Source organism: Sinocyclocheilus rhinocerous, unplaced genomic scaffold (genome assembly GCF_001515625.1).
Source record: "Sinocyclocheilus rhinocerous isolate Xijiao unplaced genomic scaffold, SAMN03320098_v1.1 scaffold466, whole genome shotgun sequence".
NCBI lineage: Eukaryota > Metazoa > Chordata > Actinopteri > Cypriniformes > Cyprinidae > Sinocyclocheilus > Sinocyclocheilus rhinocerous.
Window position 1 is genome coordinate 483,882 of NW_015631145.1, and position 13,573 is coordinate 497,454.

Below are 13,573 nucleotides of genomic sequence, written 5' to 3' on the forward strand. Positions count from 1 at the left end.
GGTCGTATGTGGCTTTGTCTCATCATGCATGTTTATCTCTACTTTGTTGAGCAGTTCAAACCAATTGTACTAATTGTACAGAAAGCAGGCCAAATCTCTTTAAGGATTGTGAGAAACCTTTGTAGACAGAAAGAAACATCTGTTAAGGAGGCACCAGATGTGTTTTGATGTGCAGGTGTGTGATGTACAGTGATGTGCTGGATTATATAAGCTGTTCTGACAATAATACTTCAGTCTTTTGTTGGATGTGATGCAAAACAAGAGATACAGCTCTGCCACTGGTGCTGGAATAATGTTCTTCTGTTTTCTCAACTCGCTGTGTGTGTATGTGTGTGTGTGTGTTTGATGAGTTGTGGCTAATGCTGAAAAAATGCTGAGTTTGCAAACATACCAATGAATTTATTTCAAGTGTTTAGCTGTAAAGGGTTAGCAGCACACTGTCTGTTTTCTTTCTCTCTTTTGGTTTGGTTCATTTAAGCTGAAGGTCCATTAATTTCGTCCTCCGATGCAACACACACACGCAACTCAACCACAAATGACTGCAGAAAGATGCTCAGAATGTTCACATATCGCATTTCCCCATCTAACTCACTTTTTTCAGGAACACACAACAGTGTCTTTCCATCTAATCATGGCACAGACTGCTGTAAAGGTCATCAGCATATCCAGTGTAATTTTCACTCTTCCTCTCCTGTTAAGATCCATAAAACCATCAATAAATCATTTTTAACGTCAGTGTGAGAGCTGAGAGCTGACTTCGATTTAACACCAGACCCCTGTTAGTGCGCACTCTCTCGCTCTCTCTCTCTCTCTCTTCCGGTGCGAGTGTGAGTGTGAGTGTTCAGACATGCACACGCAAAGTGTGACTGGCCAATGCAAAGGTTATTTTATTAATATGAATATGGATGTAGCAGTCTTAAAGGAAAAAGAGGATGGATGGATAGATGGATGGATGGATAGATAGATAGATAGATAGATAGATAGGCTGATTTTGCATTTTTGTTTTGTTAGACAAACACAAAGTTGATATGTAATGTAATTTTAGTAGCAGCAGACACACACACACACACACACACACACACACACACCTACACTCACTCAGAGGCTCAGCGCTGGTTCATTAATGCAGCGTCTCCAGCAGAGAGTTTAATTAAACGAGGGACGCCGTTGATATGAGACACCTTTTCACAAACCACCATCTAGTTCAATTAACTGCAGCAAAGCATTAAAGCAGAAGACTGCAATCAGTGCAAACAACACCGATTCCCTTTCAGCCTCATTGTGTCTGTGCGTATGGATGTGCGTGTTGCACGTAAGTGAAACTGTTAGCCTGAGTGATATTCTATTGAATGTCAGCAGTAAGCCTCTTCACAGAGCTCCAACGTGGGCCTCACATTACCTTTCTAAGGTCAGCCTACAATGTAAAATCCTGAAGCACCAGGATCTGTTTCTTAAAGGAATAGTTCGCCACAAAATAAAAATCACTTCAAAATATACTCACCATCAGGCCATGTTTCTTCATCAGAACAAATTTGGAAAAATGTAGCATTACATCACTTGCTCACCAATGGCTCCTCTGCAGTGAATGGGTGCCGTCAGAATGAGAGTCCAAACAGCTGATAAAAGCATTACAATAAACCATTATGGATTAGGGACTCATATTTTGGCTGGAAGCAATGGTTTAAAGTTAAAACACCTTGGATTAGTTTCTTACAAACATGCAGCTTTTCACTTCACAAGACATTAATTGATGGACTGGAGTGGTGTGGATAACTTGTGGATTATTGTGATGCTTTTCTCAAACTCTCATTCTGACGACACCCATTCACTGCAGAGGATCCATTGGTTAGCAAGTGATGTAATGCTAAATTTCTCCAACTCTGTTCATATGAAGAAACAAAACAAACAAACAAACGTATCTACATCTAGCATGGCCTGAGGGGGAATAAATGTTCAGCATATTTTTATTTTGGGGTGAATTATTCCTTTAATTATTTTTAGCATTAAAAAAATGACAGTATCAGATTCAATTTCTCTCTTACTGAATGTAGCGCTAACCTGCTGTTACTGTCTTGAAATGTGTTTGCTTGTGTGAAGAGGATCCATTGGTTAGCAAGTGATGTAATGCTACATTTCTCCAACTCTGTTCATATGAAGAAACAAACGTATCTACATCTAGCATGGCCTGAGGGGGAATAAATGTTCAGCATATTTTTATTTTGGGGTGAATTATTCCTTTAATTATTTTTAGCATTAAAAAAATGACAGTATCAGATTCAATTTCTCTCTTACTGAATGTAGCGCTAACCTGCTGTTACTGTCTTGAAATGTGTTTGCTTGTGTGAATGTGTTTTCACCATGCAGCTGGCTTCTGCCACACCCATTAGAGTTTGCGTCACAGTGCATCACTTCCGCATGAATGAATCCCACCAAAACACATCACTTGAAAACAATCCAAACATGATGCAAACATAGCTAATAGGTCATATTTTTACCTTAAGCTATTCCATATCTTCTTGCAACTGTTCCTTTTGGGATGGAGAGAAGCTTTAAAAAGGAGAAAGAGATTGATTTCAGCCCATTTCCAGTCTAAACCCCGCTCAGCTGAAGTGACACATCTCTGCTAAAACCATGCAGGCAGAGGGAAAATCCAAAAGGCAGCCATGCTAAAATTACCTCTGACTCACAATGAAATATATATATAGAGCAAGAGAGAGAGTATAAATTTACCACAGCTCTGATTCTACGAAAGAGTTCCCCAAGGACATTTCTCATGACGTTTTCCCATCTTGACAAACTAATTAAAGAGCAGGAGAAAAGATGGAGCAGAGGGAGATCTCAGGAAAGCCATCTCCTCCGTCACATAAAAATAGACCAAATGAAAAGTTCAGCACCTTCATCAAGCGATCGAGATCTTTGATATCTGTGGAATTAGGAGCAGCCTTCATTTTATTAATCTTTCTCTCTTTCTCGCTCGCTCTCTCCTTTGGAAGTTCGTGCGAATCCGAAGCATGTAGAAATAGATGAGCTTCGGAGGAGGGAGAAGGTTTGGAATTACCTCTGACTCACAATGAAATATATATAGAGAGCAAGAGAGGGAGTATAAATTGACCACAGCTCTGATTCTACGAAAGAGTTCCCCAAGGACATTTCTCATGACGTTTTCCCATCTTGACAAACTAATTAAAGAGCAGGAGAAAAGATGGAGCAGAGGGAGATCTCAGGAAAGCCATCTCCTCAGTCACATAAAAATAGACCAAATGAAAAGTTCAGCACCTTCATCAAGCGATCGAGATCTTTGATATCTGTGGAATTAGGAGCAGCCTTCATTTTATTAATCTTTCTCTCTTTCTCGCTCGCTCTCTCCTTTGGAAGTTCGTGCGAATCCGAAGCATGTAGAAATAGATGAGCTTCGGAGGAGGGAGAAGGTTTGGCTTTTGATCAGGCGTTTGCTGTAGCAGGCTTCTCACTGTGCCGCCGAGGCTTCAAAACTCAAGAGTTGTTCATTATAGTGGATCAGGCTCTCTGTACGGCTGCTGGAACTTTCTTTGGAACATGTGGGTGGCTTTTGAAGTGCCTGACGATCTGTGGTGTGTGTGTGTGTGTGTGTGGATCACACTGTTCCCAGCTGGAAAACCAGTTTAGTCCAGTATAAGTTTCCATGTTGGCCAGGCTGGTTTATGGTGATTAGTGCTGGTCCAGCTAGCATAAGTCTGCTGCTCACCAGTAAAGCATGTCATTTCCTGTGATTATTTCCTCTTGACACCGTTTTTTTTTTTCTTTTGTTTTCCTCCTCCTCTCAAAACTGTATGATTTTGTTTGTTCTGTGGAGCACAAATTTTGAGAAATGATGACACTGCTCTTTTTCACATTTTCACTGAAAAACTTTCAATTTCAATCTGTTACTCAAACAAAGCTATTGCATGGCAACAGAAGACTTTTTATTTATTTTATTGTATTTTTTATTATCGATGGATGGATGGATGGATGGATCAGACAGACCGATAGATGGATGAACAATGAACGGATGGATGAATGGATGGACAGATCGACGATATATAGATAGGTAGGTAGCAGTGGCGGCTCGTGGGTTTTAAAATAGAGGCGGCACACTAATTGGGAAGCTGTGCCTCCCCTGCCTCCCCCAACGAGCCGCCACTGGTAGGTAGATAGATATATAGACAGACAGACAGACAGATACATACATACATACTAGGGGTGGAACGGTTCAACTTACTCACGGTTCGGTTTGTATCACGGTTTTAGAGTCACGGTTTTGGTACAGTTCGGTATGTGCTATATTTAGGGAAAAACTATACTGTCAAATAAATGATGAATAAATAAGAATAATCTATCTAACTACAAGCAACAGCACAAATAGATACAATAGATTACAAATAAAATAAAGAGTGATTTTCAGGTTTTTTTTAGGTAGGTCTAACATTAGTTTTTAGGTACAGAAATTTAATAAAGTAATGAAATGTAAAACAGCATTGCATATTTGAATGTATAAATTAAAGATGAATCTTTATTAAAATTACAAAGTATATTCAGTCAAGAGCAGTGAGTGATTTCTTTGTTGTTGCTGTTTGATTAATATTAAGAAAGTGCTGTCACTTTAAAAGAATGCACTGATCCAGTGCACTGATACAGTACATTCAGCCAGCTATGTCTGCTATAGGATACTTACCAAGACGGGCATTTTGACAATATTTTGTGTGAGGTTTATTTTTGTTTTTGTTTTTTTTGTTTTTTCATCGCTGTTGTTGTAATGTACTGGGAAGCCAGAATGTGCATCCATCAACAGAAACATACATTAGCCGAACCCTGTTTGTTTTACGTGTTATTTATAGCAAAACCATATTACAGATGCGTTGTCAGATTTAAGTTGAACCGCGGTCCTAGCGCGTGCCGAACAGTGTGTGGAGAATCGTACGGTTCGATTTTTTTCCGCGAACCGTTCCACCCCTCATACATACATACATACCATGGTATCAGCATCCACCGGGTCTCCACACTCTGCAGCTGGTCAGAGTGTCATTTTAACACAGGAAGATGGAGACATTTGGCATCTCTTACAGACCCAGAAGTGCCTCCTTAAATGATTTTTGGAAGGAATTGTGTCTTTAGTTATGAGGGGTGTTTAATTACCAAGTCACAGTGAAAATTAGCCACCTAGTGTCTGTGTGTATTATGCAAATGAATGCTGTTTTCAGTCACAATTAAGTGATTAGAAAGCCGTCATTCTCTCTTTTTCATCATTCCTCTCTCCTTCTCCCCATCTTCCTGGTTTTGTCTTTGCTTTTCAGCAATATCACAGTAATGAAGCTATTACTTTGAGTGAATTTTAATGAGTTTTTAGCTAACATTTTAATGAGCTATACATTACCATAAAGAGCTTAAAATATCTCGCATGTGTGCGCGCGCTCGCCTCAGCACCCGGGTGATGACGGAATAAATGCTCATATTCCAGCATAAGGCATTCGCATTGAACAAGAGTGAATGGTTTGTCCAGGTTTATTTTTGTTTTTGTTTTTTTTGTTTTTTCATCGCTGTTGTTGTAATGTACTGGGAAGCCAGAATGTGCATCCATCAACAGAAACATACATTAGCCGAACCCTGTTTGTTTTACGTGTTATTTATAGCAAAACCATATTACAGATGCGTTGTCAGATTTAAGTTGAACCGCGGTCCTAGCGCGTGCCGAACAGTGTGTGGAGAATCGTACGGTTCGATTTTTTTCCGCGAACCGTTCCACCCCTCATACATACATACATACCATGGTATCAGCATCCACCGGGTCTCCACACTCTGCAGCTGGTCAGAGTGTCATTTTAACACAGGAAGATGGAGACATTTGGCATCTCTTACAGACCCAGAAGTGCCTCCTTAAATGATTTTTGGAAGGAATTGTGTCTTTAGTTATGAGGGGTGTTTAATTACCAAGTCACAGTGAAAATTAGCCACCTAGTGTCTGTGTGTATTATGCAAATGAATGCTGTTTTCAGTCACAATTAAGTGATTAGAAAGCCGTCATTCTCTCTTTTTCATCATTCCTCTCTCCTTCTCCCCATCTTCCTCGTTTTGTCTTTGCTTTTCAGCAATATCACAGTAATGAAGCTATTACTTTGAGTGAATTTTAATGAGTTTTTAGCTAACATTTTAATGAGCTATACATTACCATAAAGCCCGGGATTAGGCTAAATTGAATTTGGGAAGTGCACATGGAGGACAGAGCAACGAGCAGAGAGGTTCATTAAGAGTTAATTATATTGTTTGTGATGAGCTTGTGTTCCGGAGCCAAGGGTCCAGTCGGAGGCGTTAGCATGGGGCGGAAGTCATTAGCGGGTTGGCTAGCGGCAGTCTTGTTAGGCTAACGGTGGAAGTGCGGCTTTTGAAGGTGTGAGGTGTTTGGTTGCCAGTACATACACCTCCATTTGACCTTCTGTTTTATATGTAAAATGAAGCTACTTATACAGTAATTGCTACATTGTAGCCCTAATATTGTTACATGTGCACTAAAACCAATTTGGTAAAGAAACTATTTTCACTTAGAAATTGCTAGTAAATTTCACAAAGTTGAATTAAATTTTGAAGTAAAAAACAAAAACTGAAGTAGTATTTTCTTGTAAAAAACTAATATTCTCACTAATATATTTTTTACAGTGTGTTTCCAATTTTCCTTTTTTTTTTTTTTTTTTTAAATGAATAGTTTACCCAAAAATGTAAATTCTGCACTGAACAAAAAAAGAAGAAAAAAGGTGTTGATTTAATTTGAAACAATTTTCACTTAGAAAATGCTAGTAAATTTCAAAAATATTTACAAAGAAATGCAAGTAACATTGAATTATGCATGAAATTTTTAGATAGAAAGTAACACATACTCATAATTGTTTTAATTTACAACTTTGAATATAGTGTGTGTGTGTGTGTGTGTGTGTGTGTGTATTTAACAGTCTGTCGGTATTTATATTCCATCAAACAAAATACAAGAAATTGTCACTCTTTTACATGCAATTGCAATGAAACTGGAGCTTTAAAGATTAAAAAAATTATGTAAAACACTATAAAAGCATCCTAAAAGTTGCTTTTACTTTCTTAAAGGAAGAAAATCATACATGTTTGTAGCAACATTTAAAATGTGTGTGTGTGTGTGTGTGTGTCTGGAGGCCTTTATTTGCTGTGTGCGGGTGTGTAGATGGGGTTTACAGGGGTCACTGGGGCTTGAGCTCATAACGGGACTGATACTGCAAACAAATGGAACAGCTTTCTTCCCAACTACAGACTGGGGCACATTTTCACATTACTCTTGCCTGTAACTCACACACACACACACATAGGCATGTATACGAACGGAGCCAGGGGCAGTGCGGAGGGGGGAAAAAAGTGCTATTTCTCTAAAAGTGACATATTTACACTCTTTCATGCGAGAGCCACATCAGACACAGCATCAACTGTAGTGAACACTTTTGAGAGGCACTCAAATTAAATGCTATCACTGCTTATAGCATACTGGGAAAACTCTCATCTGGCCACAATCATTTTCTGTACCTCTCTCTCTCTCGATCAGTATGTTGTTGTTATAAAGTGCAGTAGGAGTGTGATATTGCTCTAGGCCAGTTCTGTGCTGTAATCCCACTGCGTTCTGACCTTTGCCGGCTCTGATGCAGACACAAGCTACCAGCACTGCAGTGCACGATGGGTAAAAACAAACTGATTTATATGCGCACATTACCATATTATCCACTCCACAGGTTTGTGTGTGGTCTTGCCAATTATCTTGACATAATTTGATTAGTATTTTATTTCTGTATGTCTGGTATGTAAAATTATATCATATCATATATCATATCATATCTCATATATCATATATCATATCATATTATATTATATTTTTAACATTTATTTTATATTTTTAAATTATTCCTTTATTTTTTAATGTAAAATTATATTATATTCAAGTTAATAATGTACACCTTGAAATTTAGAATTTAAAATTATAAAATTCTTATAAATTAAATTAATAAATTATATAATTTAAATTAGTAAATTATAATGAGGTTAACTGTAAAAATTGTAACAATTATACAACTATTTTAAGATGATAGAAAACATTATTTAAAAAAGTCAATTTCTAAAATAATTAATATATAATTAAAAGTAATAGTAATTAGTAAGGAATAGTTAATATTATATAATTCACAACTTTATAAAACATGTTTTTGTGTGCAAGATTGTACTACAGTCTAAAAATCTAAGATTCATATAGACCTGTGTGTGTGTGTGTGTGTGTGTGAGTGAGTGTGTGTGTGTGTGTGTGTGTTACAAAAGAACAAATTTAAAGTTTTCTACAATCTTATTTTTTAGGATCTTTAATAATCTTTTTTTAGTCAACAACATATAAACAATAAATGTTTCAGCTATAAAGTAGCACTACTTCACATAAGTCATATTACAGATTTTTAGACTGTAGTACAATCTTAGAGCACATTTGCAATCTTGTTACAAGGACATGCTGTTTTTTAGATGTCTAAGGTGCCAGACATGTAGCAAAAAATAAAGAAATAAATTTTAAAAACTCAAGAATATCAGGCCCTTTAATTGCCTTTGGCACTGACTATGTCTGACGACTCCAAACACACTTAAGTACAAAGTAGCATCTGTCCTTTTTTTAATGATCCTCTTGGCTTCCTTCCATTGCATCATCTCCTGTTACACTTTTCCACCGCAAACCCTTAACTTCGCACCAAATGTTTTGAAATCTAGCCAAAAAAACTGCAAAGTTGCCAATGTAGCCCAAAAACACCCTCTCCACCTCTACCAGCCGTCCTCCAGGAGGAAGAGAAGGAGGGTGGCGGAGGAATATTCAGCAGATAAGCCTCTCCTTTAGCCTCCAGCCTGACAGACAGATGCTGCTCTCGCTAGCGTGCGGGGGAGGGAGACGAACAATACATAAATATTAATCAGATGGAAGATCGAGAGGCTCATCGCACCCAGAGAGAGAGAGAAAGAAACATGTAAGAGAGCTGGAAGTCGAGGCTTTTGGAGGGATGAAAATGTAATTATGCGTATTGAATGTCTGTACACGGCCTGAGGCCAGAAAAAGGCATGAAGTTAAGAAATGTAAAATTACACACATACACAGCGCTTTGTCTCATTTTACAGCGTTATTCTTATTTGAACAAATCACTAACTTTAACTATTAAACTTCAGCATATAAGTTGCCCTTGAGTGATGGAGAGATGTGCCATTGCTTTTTCAAATGATTGAAAAAAGCCACAGACTTGTGGTGAAGGACCAGAGCTACAGTATATCTAAGAGATCAGAATATCATAGAGACTTGTTAGTGTGCCCTTTTGAGCAACAACCTAGCAACCATTCAGAATGCCCTAGCAACTGCACTGCAACTGCTCGAAACACTTTAGCAACTCCATGGCATGTTTAATGCAGGGATGACTCTACCAGAGTTAGCGTTTGAACAGCTTTAAGCATGATTTATCCAATCAGATTTTCGAATCAGAGTGCTCTCTTTCACAATTATTATTAAATCACTTTAAAGTCATTATCTGATTCATAAATCTTAACTAAGACAAGTCGAGAGCATTTTTCTCTATTATTGCATGATCATTTGACAGATTTATCGTTTGGTCCCTCACAGGTCAGCACTAGAGTATAATTACCCAACTTATTAATAAAGCATCGTTGATGAATGTGAAGATGTGTACAGATGTGTTTATTAATTCATTGCATTTATTCATTGCTGATAATTGGGTGACCTCATGTATGTTTTTGCTGTCGCGTTTACTGCTACATTAGTCATGGCCAGAGGCATAGGTTGTGATAAAAGGTGCATGGGTGATTAGTTGGCACTGATTTACCAGCCCACCCACCGACTGTGTGTGTGTGTGTGTTCGTATACGTTCCTCTGCTGCATGCATATGAGTGACAGAGAGCTGGAGGGCACAATATCTCTTCCCTCTCTCTGTTTGTTCTCCTGTCTCGATAGGGAACCCCATTAAGTTCAATGAAGGTTTCCTTGTAGTCACCCCATCAAATAAAACTCATGCATACCCTTCTGCAGACGGATGCCTTCACACACAGCATGATTTACCACGTCTGTCGTTCCCGTGACCTCAAAATACTTAACAGAACTTTCAAACAGGTGTCTCTCTGCACCCCTGTTGAATGGGAGCTAACATTTGAACACTGCTGGAGCGTGTTAGCATTTTAGAGGACTTAATGAAATGACATCTGTTTCAGCAACAAAAGAACATTTATTTATGCCTCGGGGATTGTAAGCATGACTAAATTTACAAATGGTTAAAGAATGAGCTAATCTCTCTCTCTCTCTCTCTCTCTCTCTCTCTCAGTGTTACGTGATGATTTCAGACAGAACCCTACGGATGTGGTGGTGGCTGCTGGAGAGCCGGCCATCTTGGAGTGCGTTCCCCCTCGTGGACACCCGGAGCCTACCATCTACTGGAAGAAAGACAAAGTACGAATCGATGAGAAGGATGACAGGATCAAGGTGAGAACAGGAGAGACAGGAACTATTTATTTATTCATTCATTCATTCATTCATTTGTATGTTCTTTCGTTCATTCATTCCAATTTGATGAGAAGGATAACAGGATAAAGGTGAGAATGAGAGTCAGGAACTATTCATATTTAGGGTTGCAAAGGGGTGAAAAATTTCCCAAAAGTTTTCAAAAATTTTCACAATTTTCCTCAAAGTTTCCAAAAAATCCTGGAAAGTGTCTAAAAATTCTGGAATGTTTCTAGTTTACCAGAAATGTTCTGCCTCTTTGCAACCCTATTCATATTCAGTTTGTTTGTATGGATTTTTTTTTATTTGATTTGATTTTTTATTATTTAAAAAATATGATTAATATTTTATAAATTATAAAAAATATATTATAATTTTTTTTAATTTTTTTTGTTGTTTTTTTGTTACCCAAACCCTGGGTAAATATAAAAAAAAATCTAAAACTAAAAACTTTAAATTCACTTGCTTGCTTTTGCAAGAAAAAAAAAACTTTGTTTTGCTTTGCTTTGCTTTGCTTTGCTTTGCTTTGCTTTGCTTTGTTTTGTTTTGTTTTGCTTTGCTTTGCTTTGCTTTTGCTTTGCTTTGCTTTGCTTTGCTTTGCTTTGTTTGTTTTGTTGTTTGTTTCGTTTGCTTTGCTTTGTTCTCTAAAACCCTTAAAGAAAACAAATCATCATCACAACATCAAAAAAGTCATCTACATTCACTTGCTAAAAAGTTTTGCAAGACCAAATAAAACAACAACAACTTTCAAAACCAAAACATTTTTTGTTTTAGGGCAAAATCATTCTGAGACTTGGCAAAAACTGTCTGGTCATGTTTCCAATATACTACAAAGATGTATCATTCAAATATAAATGTTTCTAAACTAACTGACACATTTTTTGCAACAAAGAAAACTTTATTTGAGGTGTGGAATGGTGGTTAATGATCCGGCCTTGAGTCAAAAACATTACAGTTTCAAAACCATCAAAAGGTGAATCATAAACTACATCTATTTTGCCCTTGAGCAAGGCATCTAACTTCAAGTAACATCACAGAGAGTGTTGCAGAAACTTATCGCATGAGTTGTCGCAGAGACTGTAACGTTCTTGTCTTCCCCTTCAGATCCGTGGAGGGAAGCTGATGATCTCCAACACGAGGAAGAGCGACGCTGGCATATACATCTGCGTGGGCACCAATATGGTCGGTGAGAGAGACAGTGAGACGGCCCAGGTCACTGTGTTCGGTACGTGCCAACTCTTGTCTGACATTTCCAAACTACAAAAAAGCCTTAAAATATCCAAAAAATATTTTAGTCATGCTCTGAAAATGTTTAACATCTCAGCTCATGGTTGATGCTTTTGTAAACAAGCAAGTTTGAACGATTCCGATTTTTCCAGCGTGAGAGAATGTGTCATGTTTAATGCCTCTGTTATGCCTGTGTCTTCACGTTAGTCATAAAACATGCTGGAACACAAAAGCATTTGATACTCTTACACAATACCACAAATCTCTGCGAGAGCTTCTGTTCGGGGTCTGTGACTGGATGCTGAGTCACAGCGAGTGAATGACGTCTCTTTGTCCCTTATGTCCTTTTCTCCACTGTGTGTCTTTCAGAGAGGCCCACATTCCTACGACGGCCCATTAACCAGGTGGTTCTGGAGGAGGAGGCGGTGGAGTTTCGCTGTCAGGTGCAGGGAGACCCGCAGCCTACCGTCCGCTGGAAAAAAGATGAAATTGATGTCCCCCGTGGGAGGTGAGACAGGGACACGCTGGCAGAGACGTCTGCCAATCTAAAGCCTTATTTCAAACTTCTACTCGCACAGCCATAAAAGCCGTCTGTGATGTAGGTGTTGAGCTCCATGCTGAGGCCCATTTTCAGAAACACACCAGATCTGTCGTGAGGCCCCGTGCAGATAATATAAGCCAGAGCTGCGTCATGGGCCTCAGTGGTTGGTGTTCTTTTTGCTCTGTGCTGAGGCCCTAAGGTAAAGACAGGTGAGGCTGCAGGTGGACCGGTGCAGGTGAGGCTCTGGAACAGCAAAAGAGACGTTACGAACCCTCAGGCCTCTTCATTCAAACTGTGATAGTGAGAGAGAGAGAGGATGAGAATGCTTTTGACAAAGATCATCCTTCAGGACATATAAAAAAAGATTTAGTCATTGACCAGATACATTGTGTCTAAAGCAATAAATCTGGGATTGAATTCATAAAAAACACATGAAAAGATGGGAAATGATCATAGGGCTGAGAAAGGATGCAAATTGTCCTATTACTCTTTTTACTCTGTTAATATTTTACTCATTTTACTCTTGTTAACTCTTACAAAAAAGTCCTATGGTGTTTTTTTTTTTTTTTTATCTGAATTATTATTATACACTACCTTTTTGGAAAAAAAGAAATTAATACTTTTATTTAGCAAGGATGCATTAAATTGAGCAAAATCGACAGTAAAGACATTTATAATCTGTCAAAATATTTATATTTCAATGCGGTTCTTTTGAACTTTCTATTCATCAAAGAATCCTGGGGGAAAAAAACATATTAGATTGTAATAATATTTCATGGCATATTTTAATATTTGAATAATGATGTCAGAATATGTACTGTAATATGTGCTCTAGGCCTAGTGTGGTTGAATTTTTATCCATTTATTATCCATTTTGTAATATGAAAAATATTTTACAAATATAATATAATATAGTATTAAAAATGGATTCAAACTATAAATGAAAACTGTATTATTTCAATGATACTAAAGTAACACTGGTTTATTGTTAGTCCATTGACGTAATTCGTCATAATTATATTCTGTCCTATAGTGTCCAATTGCTAAACGTAATAAATTCATAAAGATTAAGATATAATTACTGTACTTTACCATGTTCCTTTCATCAGATCACAAATGTCCTTCTGTGCATTTCTATAAAGACTTTTCTTGGTTTATTAGTTTTGTAAGAAACAATTAGATTAATCTGCATTATTCAGCTGTCAGCTAAAACACACATGGTAATTAATTCAGCGAGTGCTACAATCAGTGTATCTGTC

General features: G+C 37.8%; 1 protein-coding gene across 1 annotated transcript in view; it reads left to right on the plus strand.

Moving 5' to 3' along the window:
* Nucleotides 1-13,573, plus strand: part of robo2 (roundabout, axon guidance receptor, homolog 2 (Drosophila)) — a 351,523-nt gene that overhangs the window by 272,877 nt on the left and 65,073 nt on the right. Inside the window, exons 3-5 of the mRNA XM_016554373.1 lie at nucleotides 10,371-10,528; nucleotides 11,651-11,771; nucleotides 12,143-12,281. Coding sequence (XP_016409859.1) covers nucleotides 10,371-10,528; nucleotides 11,651-11,771; nucleotides 12,143-12,281 — 418 coding nt within the window. The remainder of the gene's footprint in view (nucleotides 1-10,370; nucleotides 10,529-11,650; nucleotides 11,772-12,142; nucleotides 12,282-13,573) is intronic.